At 41.0% G+C, this 26,209-nt stretch overlaps 2 protein-coding genes across 9 annotated transcripts in view; both read left to right on the forward strand.

Moving 5' to 3' along the window:
• Nucleotides 1-486: 486 nt before the first annotated feature.
• LOC105484939 (transmembrane epididymal protein 1-like) lies at nt 487-1,535 on the forward strand. Its single transcript, XM_011747054.2, has one exon. It carries the CDS (start codon nt 487-489, stop codon nt 1,267-1,269), a length of 783 nt encoding a protein of 260 aa, XP_011745356.2. The 3' UTR covers nt 1,270-1,535.
• Nucleotides 1,536-8,599: 7,064 nt separating this feature from the next.
• Nucleotides 8,600-26,209, forward strand: part of LOC105484552 (regulator of G protein signaling like 1) — a 108,826-nt gene continuing 91,216 nt past the window's right edge. For 6 of the 8 annotated variants that reach the window (XR_011611714.1, XR_011611704.1, XR_011611709.1 and 3 more), the window contains exons 1-4: nt 8,600-8,651; nt 12,413-12,495; nt 17,292-17,366; nt 22,460-22,589. Coding sequence is in view for 4 of the 8 variants with exons in the window: in XM_071076663.1 (XP_070932764.1) it covers nt 8,639-8,651; nt 12,413-12,495; nt 17,292-17,366; nt 22,460-22,589 (301 nt within the window). In the remaining 4 variants the exon portion in view is untranslated. Of the gene's footprint in view, nt 8,652-12,412; nt 12,496-17,291; nt 17,367-17,714; nt 17,805-21,965; nt 22,006-22,459; nt 22,590-26,209 lie in introns of those variants that run through there. The other 2 variants (XM_011746274.2, XM_071076666.1) reach the window with 2 other exon arrangements.

Raw genomic sequence — 26,209 nt, forward strand, 5'->3', positions numbered from 1 at the left:
GGAATTACAGGCATGAGTCACTGCATCTAGCCAAATTTCTGGTGTTTATAAGTTACAAGTTTATGGTATTTTGTTATAGTAGCCTGAACAGACTAGTACAGGAGTGAGGTAAGGAAGATAGTGATGTGGTCAAGGGTTAGCGGGAGGAGAGGCAAGAGGGGGACCCTCTAAACATGATCTCTGAGAATGGCAGATGCCCAAGCATTATGCTGGAGAATATGCTTATTTCATTGTTTGTCAACGGTTTGCTGATTACCAATGAACCAGAGCAGAAGACCAGACGGAAACCATGACACCCACCCCACCATAGGTTTGGGCCTCCTCCAAAACCATTTCCTTTCTGTATGTGGATTCAGTGGGCTGGATAGAGAATATAAGTCAGCCGCAGGAGGCTCCCTCCACATTCTAGAGCCTGAGGCGGCCCTGAGTGAATGGTCATTCCTGAGCCTTTTGCTTCTGCCTTTGATCAGACCTACTTTCAGTTCAATGGGAGGCTTTGAGGGTCATCTGTACCCAGGGCTGTCTTTCTTCTTCTATGGACTTTATCATGCACAACTTGTCTCCAGAGCCTTGATATGCAATGCCCCTGTCCAGTATCCACCACGCCATCCCTGGAGCAAAGGAAGATGGGCAAGGCTATGGCAAATATACTACATTGGGTTGCTGAAGATACTGAGTGCCTGCATTTTAGTAGCCCAAGAATTGCACAGCATTCCTAGACAGTTTGTACTTATCAGCAAGATGTATCATCAGAGGAACTTTATGTTCCGCAAACAGTGGCAGCATCTCACTCTCTATATGACTTTCTTGCTGAGTGGGTGTGTAGACATGGTGAGCCAGAACCTGCTGCCTAAGAGATGTGCTGCTCTGGAGCAAGGTGCCCAAGCTCTGGGCATGTTCATATTTCTGCCCCTGATGGTGTCTCACCTGCAGGACACAGAAGGAGTGGAGCTTCAGTCTCACGTGCTGCTCACCCAGGCCATGTTCCTGCTGACTCTGGTGGTGACCGCAGAGCTGTGGGCTCCCAACATGCTGCTGCTCTGGATCATGAAGGCCTTTTTGTATATGATCACAGGCTCTTGGCTGATGCACATAGGCTTTATGCTGTTCAAACCAATCTCTGGCTATCAATGGATGGATGATGACAGAAATGACATTATGTTTGTCACCACCTTCTTCTGCTGGCATGTGATCTTCAGTGCCATTTTGATGATCTGGATCTATGGCTTCTCCTTTTGGTGGTATTGCCACATTTTTGTTAAGGCCTGAACCTGGATGTGCCACTATTGGTTCTCATTGCCTGCATACTCCAGGACATCTGCATGAGAAGTTGTGGGAGATGGAGCTGCCGGAGAGGAGAATCCTGCATCCTTCTTTCAGAGGTGTCTCATCCTGAGGCGTCAGACTTCTCTGGGACAGGCATACCCTCCTTCCCCTTCTGGTTTCTCTCAGTCTCATTTCCTGAGCAGTGTGCAGAGGACAGGAGAATGAAACAAGGCATGCAACTGTGACCCTCACTCTTAGATCCCCAAGTATTTCCTTCCCCTCCCCTCTCTCCTCAATTCCAGCAACAGTAATCTGTGTGCCCTGCACATCTCTGCATCCCTCATTCTCCTCCCATGAGGACATTAAAATAAATTCATGATATCCTGCCTTTGGGCCTTTTTATAAATATCCTTCACCCAGCACATAGAATTCCTACCACTAGTCATATTTAGTACATAATAATCTACACATTACAATAACCACCTCTTCATTCTTTCTTGTTCTGGACCTCTTCAATTCTCATATTGAAGAGACTGTTTTTGACTCTACAAAAGTTCTAGAATGTTCTTGAGGTCTTTCCTTTGATTACTTTGTGATTTATCAAATGAAACATCGAACCCCTGAAGGTAACTTCTTCTGCAGGATTTTTTGTTTTTGTTTTTGTTTAGACAGGGTCTCGCTTAATTGTCCAGTTGGAGTGCAATGATGCAATCACCACTCACTGCAGCCTCAATCTCCTGGGCTCAAGCAATTCTCCCCTCTCGGCCTCCCCAGTAGCTGGGTCTGCAGGTGCAAACCATCATGCCATGCCCAGCTAATTTTTTATTTTTGTAGAGATGAGTTTTCCCTACATTATCCTGACTGGTCTCGAACTCCTGGGCTCAAGTGATCTGCCTGCCGCTACCTCCCAAAATGCTGGGATTACAGATGTGAGCCGCCATGTCCGGCCCTCTGCAGGATTTAATAGAGCAAAGCAACACCCTGCATGTAGTGAGAGCTCAGAGGCTCATCTGCTTCCAGACTTTCTTCAGCCCAGTCTCCCCATGTGTAGAGTCTGGAAAATTCTTCCAGGCCTTTCAGCCCATTGCTCTGTACATATCTTATTGATTCCCAAGCAGTACACTCTTCTGGAACCACTCCTTTCTGGTTCTCATGTATAATAAAGTTCAATGGCTTGTTTATGCTGCATATTTTTCTTTTTAATCCTCACAAATGTCTTATCAGAGAGGTTTAGAGCTGAGTAATCTGAAACTCAAAAGGGTTAAGAAAATGGCTTAAGGTAGCTAGATATTTAACTATGTCACATAATGCTATAACTGGGTGTCAAGGAGGGTAGAATGCCAAATAGAGTTAAATTATTGGGGACTTGCAAAGAGTGCCTTCATGCCTCCCCTTCTGCTTCTCCCCTGCTTTTTTTTTTTTTTTTTTTTTTTTTGAGGCAGAGTCTCACCAGGCTGGAGTGCAGTGGCACAGTCTCAGCTCATTGCAACCTCTGCCTCCTGAGTTCAAGTGATTCTCCTGCCTCAGCCTCCCAAGTAGCTGGGATTACAGGCTCCCGCCGCCACGCCCGGCTAATTTTTGTATTTTTAGGAGAGATGGGGTTTCACCATGTTGGCCAGGCTGGTCTTGAACTCCTGACCTCGTGATCCACCTGCTTCGACCTCCCAAAGTGCTGGGATTACAGGCATGAGCCACTGTGCCCGGCCACTCCCCCTGCTTTCTCCAGGATATGAAGAATCTGTCAAGCTTCCCACACTCCTGACAAAACTAAAGCACCCAGTTAGGACAGAGGAGGGTGAGAGCAGGGACTCTTGAGGGTTATCATCCTTCTTGTTTCCTTTTTTTTCTAGTTCCTAGAGCAAATGCATCCTTTAGTTCTGGCCCTACTCTTCCTTTTTAATTTTCTCAGTCAAAAGCGAAGGTGCAGCAGGAATGAGTTGTTTGATTGTCAGGGACCTTCACCACCTGGTTTTGGGGGTTGGTGGGCATTCTGAGTTATTGTGGGGGTGCTTCCCAATGTCGTTGAGTGGTAGGGACTGAGCCACATCTCAGAATGTGGGAGGCATGCGTGTGCTGGATGTTCTGCATGTGACCAGCAGGCAGCTTCCACAGAAAGCTGACACTTGTGTCGCTGGAACGATCAGGCAACAACGCTGCTCCCCGCTGGAGATGAACAGCGGTCCCTGCTGTGGAAATAAAATATGCCTCAGGTGCAGTTCAGCTTCCATGCTTCTCTCTGGTCCTGGGGACCAGTGGAGCTCTGCAGCATCCCCTGTAGGTTCTGCCCTTTTCCTGATTGTCACCTCTGGCTCCCAGCCCCTTGCTTCTCCCCTACAACCTTGAATATGTTTGCGTTGGCCAAGCCTTGCAGCTCCTTCTTCCTCTAGCTTTGTTGAACCTCCTCTAGTACCCTTGAGGCTGAGGGGGCAGGGAATCTGCTCATCTGTACATGCTTTCTCATTGATATGATAAAGTTGGTTTCTACTTCACTCAGGCCTCTCCCTGACGTTTTTTTTGTTTTGTTTTGTTTTGTTTTGTTTTTCTTAAGACAGGGTTTTGCTCTATCACCCAGGCTGAAATGCAGTGGCACCATCTCAGCTCACTGTAGCCTCGACCTCCTGGCTGAAGCAGTTCTCCTGCCTCAGCTCCCACACAACCCACAAGTCACCCCCAGTAGCTAGGATTACAGGTGGCACCACCACACCCAGCGAATTTTTTTTTCTTTTTGATTTTTGTAAAGACTGGGTCTTGTCATGTTGCCCAGGCTAGTCTCAAACTCCTGGGCTCAAGTGATCTTCCAGCCTTGGCCTCCCAAAGTGCTATGAGCCACCACGCCTGGCGACACCTCCCCTTTTTGATATTAAGAGCATATTTTAGATTTTTTAACCTAAAATTGACTTCTTGTTTTTTGCTATTATAATCCCTCATCTTGATGCAATATCTTTGACTAAATAGAGGAAAAGTCATCTGTAAGGGTTGGGAAGCAAAACCCAAGTATTAGTATTTCAAGATATTATTTCTCCACAAAGATGAAAGTTGAAGAAATACCAAAACCACATGTTAACCCTTAGACCCGTTCCATTTTGAGTACTTTTGAAGCCTTGTTAAATACTAACAAATTCATCTCTTGTAGTAAATGATTGCCTCCAAATATTATATCTCACAACATGTGTCTTCCAGGTAAAATAATATTAGCAGGGGCCTGCAAAGCCACAAAGAATTATAGGTAAGGCCAGATACGATGGTGGAATAGGCAGATCTACTATTTGGATGATAAGGGCCTTTCTGTACTCCTCATGTCACAGCAGGTGTGAGCACTCTGACAGTGATCCTAATTACTTTGGAAAGTAAAACGAACTGAAGATTATGTTTGGGGAAAAACAAAAACAAAACCTTCAAATTCCAGAGTGGAGTTTTGAAAAGAAAAGTGTAATGTTCAACACCATGCACCAGAGGGCACCATATTTACATGAGCTTGGAAAGGGCACTTGCTCTCCATTTGGTATTGAATGACCCATTTAAACGAAGTGATAGAGGGACAGAGAGAAGAGCAGGAAAAGTATATAAGTATTGTCCAAGCACCCAGTAAACATCATGTAGTTCTTCTTCCTGTTAAACTTAGATGCATATGACTCAGCACAGAATTCAGTTAACATAGAGATATGTGCGTATATCTCAAAAACCTTTTGGTCACTCACTCTCTGACCATTTGTTTTATTTGGAGTGAAAATTTATTGCGTGAGTCTTGGAGGGACTGTCTCCCACTACGGATGCCAGAGGGGACCAGACAGTCCCTCTCTTGGCCCTGGCAGTAAGGACATGGATACCCTGTCCTAGACCAGCAATCAGACCCTCCACCCAGAACTTTTCTTTACGTATGTACATTTATATTTATAAATTCATATTTAATTATATATAATGCATATTTAATTTTTAAAATTAAATATATGATATATAAATGTAATTTTTAAAATTAAATATATGATATATGCATTTAATTTTAATTTAATTTAATTTAATTTTTTTTGAGACGGAGTCTTGCTCTGTCACCCAGGCTGGAGTGCAGTGGCGCGATCTCGGCTCACTGCAAGCTCCACCTCCAGGGTTCACGCTGTTCTCCTGCCTCAGCCTCCCAAGTAGCTGGGACTACAGGTGCCCGCCGCCACGCCCGGCTAATTTTTTGCATTTTTAGTAGAGATGGGGTTTCACCGTGTTAGCCAGGATGGTCTCGATCTCCTGACCTCGTGATCCACCCGCCTCGGCCTCCCAAAGTGCTGGGATTACAGGCGTGAGCCACCGCACCCGGCCTGCATTTAATTTTTAAAATTAAATATATAATATATAATTAAATATAGAATATATACACATTTAATTTTTCAAATCATTTTTTAATAGAGGTGGGGTCTTACTATGTTGCCCAGGCTGGTCTCAAACTCCTGGACTCAAGTGATCCACCAGCCTCAGCCTCCCAAAATGCTGGGATTACAGGCATGAGTTACCATGACCAGCCCAAAACTTTTCATCTTGAAGGGAGACTCAGAAGCTCAGGAGCAATGAGAGGTTATGCACGGCAGTGCCTATGACAACAAACACTCAATAGTGGTGGTGCTAGCAGTAGTGGCACAATGGGGATAACCACAGATGCTGAAAAAGATGTGTTGTAGTTGAAATTGGCTCTGATTTTTACTGGAGATCGTGTTAACCATCAAAAACAAAATAAGAGTAGTTATCATAATAGGCAGTTGAGCCCGTGCGGATATCTGAATGATCTAACCCATAGATTCTTTGTGGTGGTTATTGGTCATGGGGTTCCTTTAAAAAATGTGTGGTCATTCAATAAGATTCTGCTGGAGAGTATAAGCTCTGTAATGGCAAGGATTTTAGACTGTTTATTCAGTGATGCATCCCAAACACCTAGAACAGTTTGTGTCACATAGACATGCCCAATAAATATTTGTTGAGTGAATGAATGAATGAACAGGAGCTTAAAATGAGCCATCGTGGCAGAGAATCAGGCCGCTCATCCAATTTTCAGCCCTGAGTCAGACCTAGAAGCTCTGAAATGAAAAAAGCATTTTACCCATTAGGAAGAATCTTGCAATATTTTGCAAGTGTTTACTGTGAATATTCTTCCTAATCTTTGCCAAAGAGACCTGCTGTCATTTCCAGGGTAACTGTGCACTTGGGAAAAGGAGATGCCCAGAGTTTTGCATACCAGATCAGATCTAGTAAATGTCAGATCTGAGATGTGAATGCAGCTTTATTTCATTTAGAAACCACTTTTTTGTTGTTGTTGTTGTTGTTGAGACACAGTCTCGTTCTGTTGCCTGGGCTGGAGTGCAGTGGCGCCATCTCAGCTCACTGCAACCTCTGCCTTCCAGATTCAAGCAATTCTTGTGCCTCAGCCTTCTGCATAGCTGGGATTAACCATACCTGGCTAATTTTTCTGTATTTTTAGGAAAGAAGGGGCTTCCCCATGTTGGCCAGTCTGGTCTCGAACTCCTGTCCTCAATGGATCCACCCACCTTGGCCTCCCAAAGTGCTGGGATTATAGATGTGAGCCACTGCATCTGGCCCCAATATTTTCTATATTTGCCTGATGATAATAATTATCTGGGGCACTTGGAAAATATACAGACTCCTGAGCTCCAGCCCTTCTCAATCAGAATTGCCAGGGGAAGGTCTTGGCAGTTTAGGTTTTTAACAGCAACCCTATCAATAAGATAACTCTTATTACCACACATTTGGGAGACATCTGGTGCCCTTTTCTTTTGGGAACTAGAAGGTTATGAAAGGGTCAGGGATCTAACCATTATGCATTTCAAGTTTTAGCCAGTGATACTGGCTTTTCCTCTTTACTGATTTTAGAGTGACCCCATTTGGTTGTCAATGGCTCCAATAGTCAGCCTTTTTGAGCAGTGGGAAAGATGGTGGGGCAGCAATTAGGACTCAAGAGTAGGTGCACACAGCTTGATTGAAAACATGCTGAAAGCATTCCGTCTTAAGGAATGTCAGCATATGTTACTACTGTATATGCCATTATTTTAGGAGGAGACCATGACTGTATTTATTTTGCAAAAGAAGTGATAATTCATGGAATTATCCTAAACCTAAACTGCCAGGACCTTCCCCTGGCAATTCTGATTGAGAAGGGGTGGAGTTCAGGAATCTGTATAATTTCCAAGTGCCCCAGATAATTATTATCATCAGGCAATACGATGATATGTAGAATCCATATGTATTGTATGGAATCCGATATTGTAGAACCATGCAGTGCTTCACACTGAACTCCCTTAAGATGTGTGCATGTTAATCTGACTAATGAATAAGGTAACTGATAACAGACTGAAGAAGTATGGTAAGCTACAAACTCATCTTGCAATACATAAAACATCAAGATGTAAAGCAAGAATCTCTTCTCACTAAAATAACTATAGAATACAGTATTTGGTCTTTATATATTCTAAAGAAAGTATAGCACTTTTTCAAATGTATTTTATTGATATTTTATTGATATTTTATTGATGATTCATTATTAACAATAATCCTTCCAGTTTTCAGTTTTCCCCCCACCCCCCATGGGAAGGCCTTTTGGACATTATATAAGCTTCCCTACAATCCCAAGGCTTTCAAATTCTTTAAACCCTCTCTGGTTGAAGAATTCTATTCTCAGTAATTCTTGGCTAAATTTTGAAGGGTTATAGGGCTTTTAGTCTTTCATCTTAATATTTACTTCCTATTAGGGAAGAACAGGAGAAATGAAGAGTTGTTTAATGAGAAAACCAAGTGCCTGAAGAGCCTTCAGAGAAAGGGAATTCAAGCCTGTTGGAAGCTGATGTTTTAATTTTAATTTTTTAAAGATGAGGTTTCACTCTGTTGCCCAAGCTGAAGTTCAGTGGTGTGATCATAGCTCACAGCAGCCTTAAACTCCTGGGCTCAAGCAATGGAGGTTGATGTTTTAAATGGGCAGGATATCCAGGAGATACTGCTTATTAAAATTACATCAAATGTAATTGTTTACAAGACCCTTAGGAGCTGAGTTTAGCAATGCAAAAGTCACCTTAGCATGGGAGAGGTTGGAACAGACAAGAGATCTTGGGCACAATTATAAAGAACTTGTCAAATAAAATATTATGAACTAAAGGCTTAAGTATAGGAGGAGTCTTGTATGCCCAAGGGGATTCAGCAGATTAGGTAAGATAAAGACTTATCTTCAGATTAAGGCCTACACCAGAAGTAAGTAGGTCACGCCAGATAGAATCTGGAATCCCTTAGAGAAGGCGTCATTACCTGTTCACAATGGATAAAGTTCTGTTGACTGGGAGATAATTCTGCCCCTAACAAATTACTGTGTCAGGAAAAGCATGGCAACATGAGCAGTGCTGGTGAGTCTCTGCGAGGGATGTCTCCAAGGCCTTGAGTCTCTCAAATAAGGCAAACCATTCATCTTCCCAGTGGTTAATAGATCTGAGCCATTCAGGGGCACCATGGGTGACTTGTGTTATTCATGCGTTTGTTTTCCTTCTCTTTCTCCTTCTTCCCCTTCCTCCTACCTTCTGCCACCAGATCTTTGAGGGTAGGTCAGGGCCTTATTCATAAGACAACTAAGAGGGAGGAAGTAAAATGTGGATTGGGCCACCTCTCCTCCAGAGAGAAGACTGGTATGGGGTTTGAGATTATGCAGTGATTTAATTTGTTGCCAAGTCAATATTATTATGGTGTGGAATGGGTGCTAAAAGCCTTCTCAAATTATTAGGAAGTTTGAAGGCAGAACAGGTAAGAAGGAAAAACAAGAATGGAGAAATGAGAGGATGAGGAAGGGAAGGATGTACAGAGTCTTGTTTCTATATCTCCTTAAGACTGTCTTGTCAGTGGCAAGCCCTAGCATAGTCAAGCCCCTTGCCACCAGCAGTGTGTGTAGCTATGAAAAACAATCACTGGGGAATTTCTGCGAAACCCCACTGTTCTGCATTCAGATGAGCTCAGTAATTACTCGTTTAACAAATCCATGTTAGACTCTATGAATGATAAACAAACAAAAGTCCAAAAGATTGAAAATCATCGACTGGGAAGCATTGGCTCATCCCTGTAATCCCAGCACTTTGGGAGGCTGAGGCAGGTGGATTGCCTGAGGTCAGGAGTTCAAGACCAGCCTGGCCAACACGGTGAAAGCCATCTCTACTGAAAATACAGAAATTAGCCAGGTATGGTGGCGGGCACCTATAATCCCAGTTACTCGAGAGGTTGAGACACAAGAATCACTTGAATCTGGGAGGCAGAGGTTGCGGTGAGCCAAGATCATGCCACTGCATTCCAGACTGGGTGACAGAGCGAGACTTTGGCCAAAAAAAAAAAAAAAAAAAAAAATTGAAGATTATCTTTTGAAAGAACAATTTATTCTACATTTACAGAACTTAGACATTGTGGAAACACTTTTAGAGCCTAGAAAAAGGAAGGTGAAAAAACAAAGTCCCTCCTCTCACATGCTCAGTTTGATGAGGAAGACAGATATATCAATGAATGAAACCAGTAAGACTTGTTAATTGTAATAATGGAAGATATACGTGATCGTGTAGGGAGATAGTGATGAATTCTACCATTGTGGTAGATTCTACCATTCTTGGTTCACCAAGAAGATTATATGTAAACCAGTTCTTAATGGATGACTATTAATTTGTAAGCTGACTGTGCTTGAGAAAACATTTTAAGCAATGGGAATATGGGAACAAAGATGTGGAGGTTTCAAGTGATAGTACCTAGCATATGCAGAAAATAGCAATGCCTTGGTTAGCTTGCAAACAGGAGGCAGAGTGTGTGGAGAGGCAGGAAATGAGGCTGGGAGGAAACCCCAGATGGGGTGAAGCCTCAGATACTGCACTAGAAAGTTTGGATTTTACCTTCTAGGACATCGAGGAGATTTTGAAAGACTTTAACAATAATATCAACAGATTGTGGTGGCAGTATGTGGAGGGTGGTTGGAAGGACAAGAAATGGGAGCTAGGGAGACCATTTAAGAAGCTGATGCGATAGTCTAGGTGAGAGAGCATAGAGACCTACAATGGAAGAGTAACTTTATGGATGGAAATGAGGAGACAGATTCCAGAGATAGGTACAAAGAGAAACCATATAGCATGGTCCTCCATTGCATGTGGGGGGCGTGAAGGGGAGAGAGAGAGAACAAGAGAGCAAGAGTGAGAGAGATTGAGAGTGAGAGTGAGACAGGGACAGAGACAGAGAGAAGAGTCTCAGTTTTCTGGATTAGATCATTTATAGAATGATGATTCCAGTAACTGGGACTGGGAATGTAGGAAAAGAAGCAGGTGGGAGGTCTGCACACATTGAACAAGTTGGGATGAAAGTGCCTGCTGGATGTGCACGCAGATCTGGCCCATAGCTCATGTATATTTAAAACCAGAGTCAAGAAGAGAAGTCTGGACTGAAAACATAGATTTTGGAATCATCCATATGGAATAGATTAAATAAATCAAGGACTGCTTATAAAAAGAAGAGCAGAGGGCTTGGGAAGGGTACAGATAAAACACACATAACACTTAACAGCAAGAAAAAAGATGTATGTGAACAGAGGGCAAGTGCTGACACCAGCTCTGTCACTCACTATAGTATTTGTCTGGGTTTCCTTTTTTTTTTTTTTTTTTTTTTTTTGAGACAGAATCTCACTCTGTCGCTCAGGCTGGAGTGCAGTGGTGTGATCTCAGCTCACTGCAACCTCCACTTCCTGGCTTTAAGCAATTTTCCTGCTTCAGCCTCCCAAGTAGCTGGGATTACAGGCTCCCGCCACTACCCCTGGCTAATTTTTGTATTTTTAGTAGAGACAGGGTTTCATGTTGGTCAGGCTGGTCTTGAACTCCTGGCCTCAAGCAATCCACCAGCCTCAGCCTCCCAAAGATTACAGGGATAAGCCGCCGTGCCTGACCAGGAGTTTCTAATTCTATTTCTATTATATGAAGCCAACAACCACCCAGTGTCATCAGGAAAAATGATCATTTAGTTTTCTTATGTTATCATAACTACATGTTTGTGACTGTGCATGGCACTTACTGTCCTCATCAGATGCTATCCTCATCAGATGCTTAGATTGAGAGATGAGCTTAGGGCATAATATTCGGACCCATTTTTCAGTCTTTCATTATGAACTTTGGGTATGACTGAGTAATGTTGGGCCATTGATCAAACAATTAGTTTATTATTCACTAGTTGACCATTGTCCTCTAAGGAGCATAGACAGTAAATTAAAGGAAGGAGTTAGTTGCTTTGTTCACTTGGGGTCTCCGTGTTTGGCTTTATGACATTCAACATTCATCTCCTTGACTTAACTTGGGCAGCACGATGATCACACCTGAGAGAAGTAATAAGTATGTTGCATGATGAAATTAACATTCAAGAAAGCTCTTGTCAGGCTGTAATGCTGGACCAAACCTACCAAGCTGAAATTTGACTGGAATAAATGTACATTCCTGCCCCTGGTTTCTGAAATGTGACTGCATAAGTAAAAGCATAATGGAGTTAATAGTGTAATATGAGAGCCCCCAAAGCTAACCCCATTTTAGGCCCCATTACATTAGCATCAGATGCAACCTAGGCAAGAGTTCTCTTATGTTCTGCTCTGGGAAGCAGTTGAAATGTTTCAGTTGTGAGTGCCACTCCAGCCAATGAGAGAACCAGATGGAGAGAAGGCCGTGTGAGGAATGGGTTGAAGAACTGCTTGGTGACTAGCTAGTGGGGTTGGTGGTAAGCAGACGTCTGTGGTGTCTTTAGAAATACTGGAAGCACTGTCTCGGGGACTTAAGTGAATTCTGTCAAGCTTCAGAGGGCATAATCTTTACATATAGAAGGTAAAGGATTATAGTCACAGTAGGAAAGAAAAAATCTACCACTTCGCCTTCTTCATAAACGGAACGGGCATACCTGTGAGTGAGTGAGCTCCCCACAGCTCGGAGTGTTTAAGCAGAACGATATTGAAAAAGAGAGTCCAGGAGAAGGGGAGAAATTGAATTGGATGACCCTAAAGGCTGTCATCATGGTGAGATTTGGCAATGTGAAATGATCCATTCAGTTACTTCATTTTCTGAACCTGAATGCAATTCTGATTCACGTTTTGGTTTTTTATTTCTCTCTCTCCATGTAGAGATAATCGGTTCTACAAATCTTATAATTCTGCTAGAGGATGAAATCTTTGCCGATTTTTTCAACACATTTCTTTCCCTCCCGGTAAGCATTCTCAGCTTTAAATACAAATATTTCATTAGCAGCTGAATAGTGAATCTCACAGAACTGAGTGACTTTTTTGTTTGCTTATTGTTATTTGGGGTTTTACTAAATTTCTTCTTAAATAAAAAAACTCTTTTAATTTGAGCAAATAAACATGAACCAGAACCACCTTTAAAATCTCCAAAAGCTTCCCATTGTTGATGTCGTCAGATCCTAAATCCCCAGCCTCCTTACTTGCTTTTACCTGTCCAAAGTTACTTCCCATCACACCCTCTGCTGATTCCCAGTGCTCTGGTGACAGAGGCTCTACCCTCACTGGGTATCCCTGGCATTCACCCACCTCTGAATCTCTGCTTGGGCTATGTTTGTTTTCTGCCAGGAATACCTTTCCCATAGTTCCACCTATGAAAATCTTAAATATTCTTCAAATACCTGCTTAAATTCCATTCTCCTTAAGGAATTCCTAGGTCCTCAGCATTGGAACCTCCTGATGGGAACTTCTCTGCTTCTGAGCCCCTTGGCACTTTGCAACTCTCTTGAGTTGCGTGTGTGTGTGTGTGTGTGTGTGTGTGTGTGTGTGTGTGTGGACCCCAGTAGATTATGAGACAGTGAATTCCTGCAGGACAAGGACTGAGGATTATTTATTCTGCTTTACTCCCTTTACTAGGTGTTTAGCACATAGCAACGGTTGTTGACTGGAACAAGCCTATCTATTTCCTTAATCTATGCAACTAAAACAAACCTCAAACACCCAAGTATTCTTAAACCCAAACCTGGACTTATCCTGAATCTGTTTTGTTTAAATGCTCGGTGACATTTTAACACTGGTGCCTTTTGAATTGTGGCTCATCTTGATGCACCATTTCCCGTGAGAGGGTATATAGTAAAAGCGAAATTTCAGTCAAGTGGGAAAAACACCTTCTATATGCCACAAGTGGTTATCGGGTGGTTACTTTGTGCCAGCCCCTGGGCTGGGCGTAGTATTGGGGAGGCACATATTAATGACACCATCCCTGCATCCCTGTCCTTATAGAATTCCCAGTCTAGTGGGAGAGAGATTTAGAAGGTCTGGGTGACATGACAGAAGTTTTCAGGAGGCAGTGAGAGTACAGTACTCACGAGACAGAGATCATCCCTACCTGGAAGAGTCAGGAAAAGCTGACACAAGCCAAATATTAAAAGACAAGGAGGTACTTGGCAGTTAACTGGAAGCAGAAGGTGAGGAAGAAAGGATGCATAAAGAAATAGGAGGAGGCCGGGCACGGTGGCTCATGTCTATAGTCCCAGCAATTTGGGAGGCCAAGGTCAGGGGATCACCTGAGTTCGGGAGTTTGAGACCAGCCTGGCCAACATGGTGAAACCAGTCTCTACTAAAAATACAAAAATTAGCCGGGCGTGGTGGCAGGAGCCTGTAATCCCAGCTACTTGGGAGGCTGAGGCACAAGAATCACCTGAGCCCAGGAGGCGGAGGTTGTAGTGAGCCGAGATCGCACCACTGTACTCCAGCCTAAGTGAGAGCAAGACTCCGCCTCAAAAAAATAAAAAATAAATAAAATAAATAAAAATAGGAGGAAAAGACTACGGAGTGACTAGCAAGAAAAGCAAAAGCCTTATAGACAGAACAGAAAGTAAAGGCACCAAAGAATACAATCTTTTGATACTTTGGGGCAAATCGTAAGTAACTCAGAAAGGCTGAAGAACAGTTGTGAGGGTGAGACACCACAAGAGATCACAAGACACCACAAGCTGCACAGGCAGGCTGGGCCAAGCCCTGGAGATCAGGCAAACTATGCCTAGGAGTTTGGACACTACCCTAAGGCGTTAGAGAGCCATCGAAGGATTTGAAGTAAAGGAGTAACATGTTCAGGCTTTCATTTGAGAAAACTACTCTGCAGAGGTCTGGCCAATGGGTGGGCAGGAGACCTTAAAGGAGGAAGGGAAAGTGGTTAGGAGGTTGTTTCAATCATCTAGGTGGCAAGTAATGAAGGACTAAAGGGAAAGGGGAGAGGAGGATGGGATAAGTAGAGGAGACTGTTAACAAAACAAAATATAGGACCATGTCACTGTTTAAATATTGGGCGAGGTGGTAACAGGAAGAAAGGAAGCAAGGGTAATAGGTTTGGGTGATTGGATGGATGGTGGTGTCAGGCAACAGGATTAAAATCAGGATAAGGAAGAGGCCTCTCTGAGAGTGGGTCTTTCCTGTGTTTCTCACTCTTACTATTGTCTCTGCCACTGTCTTAATGAAGGTTTCAGAAGTAATCTTTTTTTTTTTTTTTGAGACAGATTTTGCTCTTGTTGCCCAAGCTGAAGTACAGTGGCACAATCCTGGCTCACTGCAAACTCCGCCTTCCAGGTTCAAGTGATTCTTCCACCTCAGCCTCCCAAGTAGCTGGGACTACAAGTGTGCACCACCACGCCCAGCTAATTTTTTGTGTTTTTAGTAGAGATGGGGTTTCTCCATGTTGGTCAGGCTGATTTCAAACTCCTGGCCTCAGATGATCTGCCTGCTTCGGCCTCCCAAAGTGCTGGGATTATAGGCGAGAGCCACCACGCCCAGTCAAGAAGTAATCTTAAGACCTGTTAATAAGTCAATTCACCAACACAATTAAAACAGCTCACAATAATGTTCTAGAAATAGAGAGTGATGTGGGGAGGGAGTTCCAGCCAAGAGTATAAGAAAGTGCTGGCCACTTAGGCAGCTATGGCCTATAAAGAGAGACAGCAGTAGTAGTTCATATTGAATACTCCTTAAGTTTACAAATTTCTACCACTTAATTCCCATAGTCACCGTGTGAAGTAGGAAGTATTTTCCCTTTTTACCAATGGATCCCACAAGTTAAATGATTTGCTGTAATCCCAGCACTTTGGGAGGGCGAGGCAGGTGGATCACTTGAGGTCAAGAGTTCGAGACCAACCTGGCCAACATGGTGAAACCCCATCTCTAATAAAAATATAAAAATTAGCCAGGCGTGGTGGCAGCTATTAGGGAGGCTGAGGTAGGAGAATCACTTGAACCCGGGAGGCAGAGGTTGCAGTGAGCCGAGATTGTGCCACTGCACTCCAGCCCAGGTAACAGAGCGAGACTCCATCAAAAAAAAAAAAAAAAAAAAAAAAAAGTTAAATGATATGCTTAAGATCACACACTGAATCTGGGGCAGTTCTAGGAGCTGACCAGGTCTGCTGGCTCCAGGACTGATGTGTTTTCCACTGTAGCCTCTGCCCTCTGTGGTATAAATGTCGGGTAGTGAAACTGCTTCCAAACCCCATTCCCACATAATCTCACAACTTCACAGTCCTACGGCCACTCCTTAAAGGTAGCTTAACATACCAGTCAGGGTGTATTGTGTTACACACTGAGTGCAGAGCAGAGAGAGATCCCTAAGGACTGAGTCTCCTTTACAGACTTTTAACTGTAAAATGCAGACAGCAACATCACCTTCCTTCAGCACCTCACAGCCAGGGACAAGGGACAAATGGGATTGAGGGAAGAGGGCCATACACTAACAAAAGTGTGGGGCTGTTTACTTGGGGAGATGGTCAGACTGACATGATGTGCTGAGAGTTCAGTTAGGAATTAGAGCTTCAGCCCTTCTAGTTTTCTGCAAATACTTCTGGGACACTTTGAAGACATTTTGTTGTCCATGGTGAGACTGCTTAAGTTTACATAGCTGTAAACACTGAAGTCCTTTCCCATCTATTTCAAAGGTGGTTGCCTAGGTGACAGTCTCTTTTCCATGACAAAGGGGGATGGTATACTAGAATTAACGTTATCAACTTTGGACACTCTCAATGCCTCCCTGCCAAGACCAGCTCGGTCAGGGAGACCCTAACCCAGTGGCGCTAGAGGAATTAAAGACACACACACAGAAATATAGAGGTGTGAAATGGGAAATCAGGGGTCTCACAGCCTTCAGAGCTGAGAGCCCTGAACAGAGATTTACCCAAGTATTTATTAACAGCAAACCAGTCATTAGCATTGTTTCTGTAGATATTAAATTAACTAAAATATCCCTCAGGGGAAACAAAGGGATGGGCCGAATTAAAGGAATAGGTTGGGCTAGTTAACTGCAGCAGGAGCATGTCCTTAAAGTACAGATCGCTTATGCTATTGTTTGTGGCTTAAGAATACCTTTAAGCGATTTCCACCCTGGGCGGGCCAGGTGTTCCTTGCCCTCATTCCGGTATACCCACAACCTTCCAGCATGGGCGCTATAGGGCCATTATGAACATGTGACAGTGCTGCAGAGATTTTGTTTATGGCCAGTTTTAGGGCCAGTTTATGTCCAGATTTTGGGGGGCTTGCTCCCAACACCTCCCTATGTAATCTGTATCCCCAGTCTCCACATCTTTAGTCCTCTCTGTCTTCTCCAGTTTAGGTAAATCCAAAGCTATTTTTCACTGGGAAAACATTTTAGACATTTGCTTTAACTCTCTAAATCCAGGGAGAAAAGTGAATACTGAATACACAAAGTAAATACATTCTAATATCATGGGCCTTGGCCTTTGCACACAAGCAAATAGCTCTCAGGTCGGCTCAGGCTCCAAAGGAAAGACAAGTCCCAGGTTGGGGCATGGTGGAGCCAAAAGATAAATGAATCTTGCAATTCAGTCTGTTTAGAGCTTTTTTGCATGTGTGCAGGGCAAGATGATGCAGTAGAATAAATTTAAGAATTAATGTCCCTTGAAAGAAAAGAGCCGTGGAACCTCCCTTCTTCTGTGGCTGTAGATGGACTGTGTCATATACATGAAGAGAAGCTCTACTCCCTTGACTGTTTCCTAGCTTTCTTTTGCAGGTTTTTGGTCAGACACCATTTTATACTGTTGAAAATTCACAGTGGAGCTTGTGGCCAGAAATACCTTGTAACTTGGTGAGTAAAATTCTTTAGAGGTACAGGGTTTAGGGTGGAGGATACAGGAACTATATCTGTTTTTTGTTGTTAATTTGTTTTTGTTTTTGAGACGGGAGTCTATTCGGTCATCCAGGCTGCAGTGCAGTGGTGCGATCTTGGTTCACTGCAACCTTTGCCTCTCTTGCTCAAACAATCCTCCCACCTAAGCCTCCCAAGTAGCTGGGACCACACAGGCACATGCCACCATGCCTGGCTAACTTTTTGTATTTTTGGTAGAGACGGAGGGCTGGTCTCAAGCTACTGAGCTCGAGCAATCCACCTGCTTCGGCCTCCCAAATTGCTGGGATTATAGGCATGAGCCACCGTGCCTGGCCTGAGGGAACTATTTGATATGTGAATTGGGAGAGGGAGAAAAAGAGGAAGTCCAGAGGGTAACTATAGGAGAAACTAAAGCAGGTGAGTAGAACTAACAACATCAATCCAGGTCGACATTTCTTCTTTTTACATTTTTTACTTCTTATCCAAGGAATTGCTGGTGAATTCTTTCCATTATATTCTAGTCCATAGTTAGCAAATGCAATTCTCACATCTACCGTGATAGGTTAGACACTTGGGAAACTGTACTGAGAAGAACTTTAAGGGCACATCTAAGCAAGAAAGAGTCTGGGAATTGACTGGCAATGTCTGCAATGGGTGTGGGATGGAAAGTGGCAGCCTATGGGCCACATAATTATTATCAGTATGCATTATCAGGTGTAGATTAAGATAAGATGCTTCTCTGCAATTTCATTTTTCTTTTTTTTTTGGCTAAATAGTTTAGCATCTTGTTTTTTATTATTCTACTTTATGTTCTAGGGTACATGTGCACAATGTGCAGGTTTGTTACATATGTATACATGTGCCATGTTGGTGTGCTGCACCCATTAACTCATCATTTACATTAGGTATATCTCCTAATGCTATCCCTCCCCTCTCCTCCCACCCCACAACAGGCCCCGGTGTGTGATGTTCCCCTTCCTGTGTCCAAGTGATCTCATTGTTCAATTCCCACCTATGAGTGAGAACATGTGGTGTTTGGTTTTCTGATCTGGCAATAGTTTGCTGAGAATGATAGTTTCCAGCTGCATCCATGTCCCTACAAAGGACATGAACTCATCCTTTTTTATGGCTGCATAGTATTCCATGGTGTATATGTGCCACGTTTTTTTAATCCAGTCTGTCAGTAATGGACATTTGGGTTGGTTCCAAGTCTTCACTATTGTGAATAGTGCCGCAATAAACATATGTCTGCATGTGTCTTTATAGCAGCATGATTTATAATCCTTTGGGTATATCCCCAGTAATGGAATGGCTGGGTCAAATGGTATTTCTAGTTCTAGATACCTGAGGAATCGCCACACTGTCTTCCACAGTGGTTGAACTAGTTTACAGTCTCCCCAACAGTGTAAAACTGTTCCTATTTCTCCACATCCTCTCCAGCACCTGTTGTTTCCTGACTTTTTAATGACCGCCATTCTAACTAGTGTGAGATGGTATCTCATTGTGGTTTTGATTTGCATTTCTCTGATGGCTAGTGATGATGAGCATTTTTTCATGTGTCTGTTGGCTGCATAAATGTCTTCTTTTGAGAAGTGTCTGTTCATATCCTTCACCCACTTTTTGATGGGGTTGTTTGTTTTTTTCTTGTAAATTTGAGTTCTTTGTAGGTTCTGGATATTAACCCTTTGTCAGATGAGTAGATTGCAAAAATTTTCTCCCATTCTGTAGGTTGCCTGTTCACTCTGATGGTAGTTTCTTTTGCTGTGCAGAAGTTCTTTAGTTTAATTAGATCCCATTTGTCAATTTTGGCTTGTGTTGCCATTGCTTCTGGTGTTTTAGACATGAAGTCCTTGCCCATGCCTATGTCCTGAATGGTATTGCCTAGGTTTTCTTCTAGGGTTTTTATGGCTTTAGGTCTAATATTTAAGTCTCTAATCCATCTTGAATTAATTTTTGTATAAGATGTAAAGAAGAGATCTAGTTTCAGGTTTCTACTTATGGCTAACCAGTTTTGCCGGCACCATTTTTTAAATAGGGAATCCTTTCCCCATTTCTTGTTTCTCTCAGGTTTGTCAAAGATCAGATGGTTGTAGATATGTGGTATTATTTCTGAGGGCTCTGTTCTGTTCCATTGGTCACTATCTCTGTTTTGGTACCAGTACCATGCTGTTTTGGTTACTGTAGCCTTGTAGTATAGTTTGAAATCAGGTAGTGTGAAGCCTCCAGCTTTGTTCTTTTGGCTTAGGATTGACTTGGCAATGCGGGATCTTTTTTGGTTCCATATGAACTTTAAATTAGTTCTTTCCAATTCTGTGAAGAAAGTCATTGGTAGCTTAATGGGGATGGCATTGAATCTATAAATTACCTTGGACAGTATGGCCATTTTCACGATATTGATTCTTCCTATCCATGAGCATGGAATGTTCTTCCATTTGTTTGTGTCCTCTTTTATTTCATTGAGCAGTGGTTTGTAGTTCTCCTTGAAGAGATCTTTCACATCCCTTGTAAGTTGGATTCCTAGGTATTTTATTCTCTTTGAAGCAATTGTGAATGGGAGATCATTCATGATTTGGCTCTCTGTTTGTCTGTTATTGGTGTATAATAATGCTTGTGATTTTTGCACATTGATTTTATATCCTGAGACTTTGCTGAAGTTGCTTATCAGCTTAAGGAGATTTTGGACTGAGATGATGGGGTTTTCTAAATATACAATCATGTCATCTGCAAACAGGAGCAATTTGACTTCCTCTTTTCTGAATTGAATACCCTTTATATCTTTCTCTTGCCTGATTGCCCTGGCCAGAACTTCCAACACTATGCTGAATAGGAGTGATGAGAGAGGGTATCCCTGTCTTGTGCCAGTTTTCAAGGGGAATGCTTCCAGTTTTTGCCCATTCAGGATGATATTGGCTGTGGGTTTGTCATAAATAGCTCTTATTATTTTGAGATACGTTCCATCAATACCGAATTTATTGAGAGTTTTTAGCATGAAGGGCTGTTGAATTTTGTCAAAGGCCTTTCCTGCATCTATTGAGATAATCATGTGGTTTTTGTCTTTGGTTCTGCTTATATGCTGGATTACATTTGTTGATTTGCGTATGCTGAACCAGCCTTGCATCCCAGGGATGAAGCCCACTTGCTCATGGTGGATAAGCTTTTTGATGTGCTGCTGGATTCTGTTTGCCAGTATTTTATTAAGGATTTTTGCATTGATGTTCATCAGGGATATTGGTCTAAAATTCTCTTTTTTGGTTGTGTCTCTGCCAGGCTTTGGTATCAGGATGCTGTTGGCCTCATAAAATGAGTTAGGGAGGATTCCCTGTTTTTCTGTTGATTGGAATAGTTTCAGAAGGAATGGTACCAGCTCCTCCTTGTACCTCTGGTAGAATTTGGCTGTGAATCAGTCTGGTCCTGGACTTTTTTTGGTTGTTAGGCTATTAATTATCACCTCAATTTCAGAGCCTGTTATTGGTCTATTCAGGGATTCAACTTCTTCCTGGTTTAGTCTTGGGAGAGTGTATGTGTCCAGGAATTTATCCATTTCTTCTAGGTTTTCTAGTTTATTTGTGTAGAAGTGTTTATAGTATTTTCTGATGGTAGTTTGTATTTCTGTGGGGTCGGTGGTGATATCCCCTTTATCATTTTTTATTGCATCTATTTGATTCTTCTCTCTTCTTTATTAGTCTTACTAGTGGTCTATCAATTTTGTCGATCTTTTCAAAAAACCAGCTCCTGGATTCATTGATTTTTTTTGAAGGGTTTTTTGTGTCTCTATCTCCTTCAGTTCTGCTCTGATCTTAGTTATTTCTTGCCTTCTGCTAGCTTTTGAATGTGTTTGCTCTTGCTTCTCTAGTTCTTTTAATTGTGATGTTAGGGTGTCAATTTTAGATCTTTCCTGCTTTATCTTGTGGGCATTTAGTGCTATAAATTTCCCTCTACACACTGCTTTAAATGTGTCCCAGAGATTCTGGTATGTTGTATCTTTATTCTCATTGGTTTCAAAGAACATCTTTATTTCTACCTTCATTTCGTTATGTACCCAGTAGTCATTCAGGGGCAGGTTGTTCAGTTTCCATGTAGTTGAGCGGTTTTGATTGAGTTTCTTAGTCCTGAGTTCTAGTTTGATTGCACTGTGGTCTAAGAGACAGTTTGTTATAATTTCTGTTCTTTTACATTTGCTGAGGAGTGCTTTACTTCCAATTATGTGGTCAATTTTGGAATAAGTGCGATGTGGTGCTGGCCTCTCTGCAATTTCTAATGACGACTCGACTATTCTCCAGAGGCATGTTTTCTCCCAGTTTTTTTTCTTTATGGCCTTTTTCTTTTTTCTTATTTTTCCCCTTGTCCCCACTCCTGTTTTCCTTTTCCACTATGTAGACCTTAGACTTACCAGTGGCCTCCACATCCCCTACAAGGGGCATATAGGATCAGAAAGACCACTCTAAACCCTGATAACAACAAGGTTTTGCTTTCCACGAGTTCTGGAGAGTTGAGAGGAGACATTCTATGCTGATGCTTACATTTGATTTCGCAAGGATAACCCTGAAAACTGAAAAAAAATTACCTCCTTTCTCTGCAGCTTGATTCCTCAGGAATACATCCTGTGTTCTAAATGATGGTATGTGTGAATCTTTGTTTTTGTACATGTTGTGCAATTGATAGGGGTTACGAGCTTGTTAGAAATTATGAGTGTGTTTACAAAGAAGCAAGCTGAATAAAGTTGTGATCTGACACCACAGACCCAAATCTTTTCTGCTTTTCTTCTGTCAAGCAAGACTTAGATTTTTGCTTTAACAACTTCACTCAGGAATAAGAAATAATTTTTTCATGAAAGATGAAGCTTTTTATTTTCTACCGATCCATTTACTTCTTTGCAAATCTCTGCTCCTCTTTGATATTACTTTTTTTTAAGTCCAGGTTCTAGGTTTATAGAAATTATTTTTAATCAACGCACCTCTCCTTCTGGCCAGACACTGCAAGTGTGAGATGATTAGTTGCCCCTTACTAAGTTGTATTTTTTTTAACAATTCAGTTTCATTAGCATTTTTATTTCTATTTTGCTTCAACTCTAGATTGCCAAATACAAAGGGTTATTGACCTGGTTGGAAAAACACCGATTGCCTTTCTTCTGTAAAACAAACTTGTGTTTCCATTACATTCTCTGTCAGGAGCTCATCAGTTTCATCAAGTCCCCAGAAGGAGGTAAGCATTGGTGTGCGTGTGTGTGTGTTTGTGTGTGTAGAAATATAGGAAATCACATTTCATAATGATCTTATGCCTGTCAGTACTATAGTAAGGTATAAATATTGGCTGAATTTATAGATATGTGCATAGCTCAGCCCATGTTATGGCAATAGGTAAACTCTTAGCTGGAAATATTGGTATCTAGAGAAATATGCAGTAATCTGATGGACTGGGCTGTTTATCTCACTGTAGTCAGAAATGAGAAAATTAATGGTGGCCACAGAACATAGTAAAATTGCCTAATCTAGAACCAACAGATTTCACCACCTTCATTACTACCATCTGGTTTAAGCCACCAGAATTTCTTACCTAGTTAATGAAATCATCTCTTAATTTGTCTCCTTGCTTTTACTCTTGCTCTCTTGCTCATAGAAGCCATAGTGAGCCTCTTAAAAATTAATTGGTGGTGGTGCTGGAGGGACTCCTAGGAAGATGATGAAATAGGAAGCGCTAGGAATCTATTTCCTCATCTAGACAACAATTGCACTGGCAGAATCTATATGATGTCAATATTTTGAAACTCTAGAGTCTATTGAAGCTTGAAACTTTCAGGGGGGAAGTTTAGACAGTAAATTGTAGTTGATCTCATTCAATTTCAGCTCTTTGCACAGTAGTAGCTACTTACGCTCAACCCCAGCCCCATGGCACAGAGTTGTGCACATGTTCCTGGGGCAGCTTACAGGAGCTAGGGTGGGCAAAAAGAACCTTGTCTTCCAAATATTAAGGATCTGTGATTTGATTGCTACTTCTGATCACAGAAGTCCAGGCAAAGATGTTGGCAGTCATTATTGTTGGACTTTCCCATTGTTGTAAGCCCCTCTCCCTCTAGCTGAAATGATTTTTAGGGGATTTACAGAGCTGACATCTTCCCCTTTCTTCATTTTTCTCTTTTTTTTTTTCTTTTGGGAGGCAGATCTTAAGGATTAGGGCATTCAAAAACAACTGCATATATGGAGAAAATTAGAAAGTAACTGCCTATGCTTAAAGAAAGTTGCAGGCTCGGAAAAGATATAGGAAGACAAGTTTACACCTCAGGCCAATTCTTGGCACAGAGATATCCTACAATAATAATAAAAAATTAATAAAAATAACAACAACAACAAAACCCCAGCAAACTCTGTGAAAAGGAGGGAATCTGATTTCCAGAGTTAACACATCATTAGGTTCAAATACTGAGTTTTTAACAACAACAACAACAACAACGAAAATCAGAAGGCACACAAAGAGGAAAGTATGGATAATTTAAAGAAAATAAAGATAAACCTAAAGAAGTTGTCCTTAAGAGAGTTCTGATGGTAGATCTACTAGATAAAGACTTTAAAACAACTGCCTTAAATATGGTCAAAGAGAAAGTCGGGAAAGTGATAAATGAACAAAATGGAAATACTAATACAGATAAAAACCTTAAAAAAAAGTAATTCTGTAGCTGAAAAGCATGACTAAAATGAAAAATCTACTAGAAAGATTTAAAGGCAGATTAGAGCAGGCAAAAGAAAGAATCAGTAAACCTGAAGATAGGACAGTAGAAACTATTAAATCTGACAAACAGAAAGAAAAAGGTTTAAAGAAAATTGAACAAAGCCCCTTGATGGGACTTGTGGGGCACCATCAAGCAGGTCAACACTCACTCATTATGGAAGTCTAGAAAAAGAGTAGAGAAAGAAAGGTGCAAAGAGAATATTTGAATATATAATGACTAAAAACCTCTCAAACTTGATGGAAGACATGAATATAGACATTAAAGAGCCCAATGAACTCCAAGTAAGATGAAAGCTGAGGGAGCTTTCCTGCAAGAAATGCTCAAGAGAGTCCTACAGGGTGAAATAAAAGAACACTAGACAGTAACTTGAAGCCATATGTAGTAAAGATCTCAATAAAAATAAATTTAATACCAACACCATAAAATAATAAAAATAATATTTAAAAGCTATCATCATTATAATATTTATAACAGTACTTTTTTTAAGATTTAAGAGATTAATATATGTTTTAAAAGAATAACTACTAGTCTAAAAGATAGTATTATTGTAACTTTGGTTGGTAACTCCACATTAAATTTTGTTTTCCACATAATTTAGGATGTTAATGCACGTTAATGAATTATTAGTTTATATTTTGGGGAACACAATGTAATTTTGTGACATCGACAACCAAAAGAGGTGGAGATAGAGCTGTCAAAGAAGCAAAGTTTTTTTTGTGACTGAAATTAAGCTGGTATAAATCAACTTAGAATGTTATAAACTTAAAATGTTAAATGTAATCTTCATGATAACTGCAAGGGAAATAGGTACAGAATTTACACAAAAGGAAATGACAAAGGAATTTAAGTGTTTCACCAAAAAATCAATTAAACACAAAGGAAGACAATAATCCTGGTAATGCAGAACAAAAGAGCTATAAGGTGTATAGAAAGCAAATAGCAGCATGACGTAAGTTTCTTAATAGTAAATTACTTTAACTGTAAATAGATTAAACTCTCCAATAAAAAGACAGAGATTGGCAGAATAAATTTTAAAGCAAGATCCAATTACATATTGTCTGTAAGAGACTCACTTTACAGTCAGAGACATAGATTGAAAGTGAATGGACAGAAAAAATATTCCATGTAAATAGTAACCAAAAGAGAGCAGGGGTGCCTATAATGATATCAAACAAAACAGACTTTATTTAATTAATTTATTTTTATCCTTCAAAAAATAGACTCCCCTTCCAAAGTAGACTTTACATTTTTTTAAAAAGTTTACAAGAGACAAAGAAGGATATTACTTGTTAATGCAAGGTTCAACATATCAAGATGTAACAACTATAAACATCTACACACCTAATGACAGACTCTCAAAATATATGAAGCAAAAATGGACAGAACTGAAGAGAAAATAGACAATCCTCAAATAATCATTGGAGACTTCAATACCTCACTCTTAATAATGAATACAATAGTAAGACAGAAGATAGGTAAGGAAATAGACACTTAAACAATACATTAAACTAGCTAGATCTAAGACATATACAGGACACTCCACTCAACAACAACAGCATACACATTCTTCTCAAGTGCACATGGAACATTTTCCTGGATAGATTATATATTAGGCCAGAAATTCTCAACAGATTTTAAAAGATAGCATACAAAGTATCTTCTCTGACCACAAACGGATGAAATTAGAAATAAATAACAGAAGTTAAAGTAGAAAATTCACAAAATTGTGGAAATTAACATAGTCTTAATCAATGGATCAAAGAAAAAATTACAAGGGAAATTAGAAAATACTTAGAGATAAATGGAAATGAAAATATAACAAAACTTGTGGGATAAAATAAAAGCAGTACTAATGGGAAAATTTATAGCTATAAATGTTTACATTTTAAAAAGAAAAATCTCAAATAACACAACTTTACAACTTAAGGCTCTAGAAAAAGAACAGCAAATTAAACCCAGTGCTAGCAGAAGAAAAGAAATAAAGATTAGAGCAAATAATGAAATAGAGCAAATCAATGAGATCAAAAATTGGTCCTTTGAAAAAGTCAGCAAAATAAACCTTTAGTTAAGTGGATTAAGAAAAAGAGAAGACTGGCCC

Source organism: Macaca nemestrina, chromosome 1 (genome assembly GCF_043159975.1).
Source record: "Macaca nemestrina isolate mMacNem1 chromosome 1, mMacNem.hap1, whole genome shotgun sequence".
Taxonomy (NCBI): domain Eukaryota; kingdom Metazoa; phylum Chordata; class Mammalia; order Primates; family Cercopithecidae; genus Macaca; species Macaca nemestrina.

Excerpts from the sequence above, each read along its gene's own strand:
- LOC105484939 (XM_011747054.2), top strand. The coding sequence starts at position 487 with ATGGGAGGCTTTGAGGGTCATCTGTACCCAGGGCTGTCTTTCTTCTTC.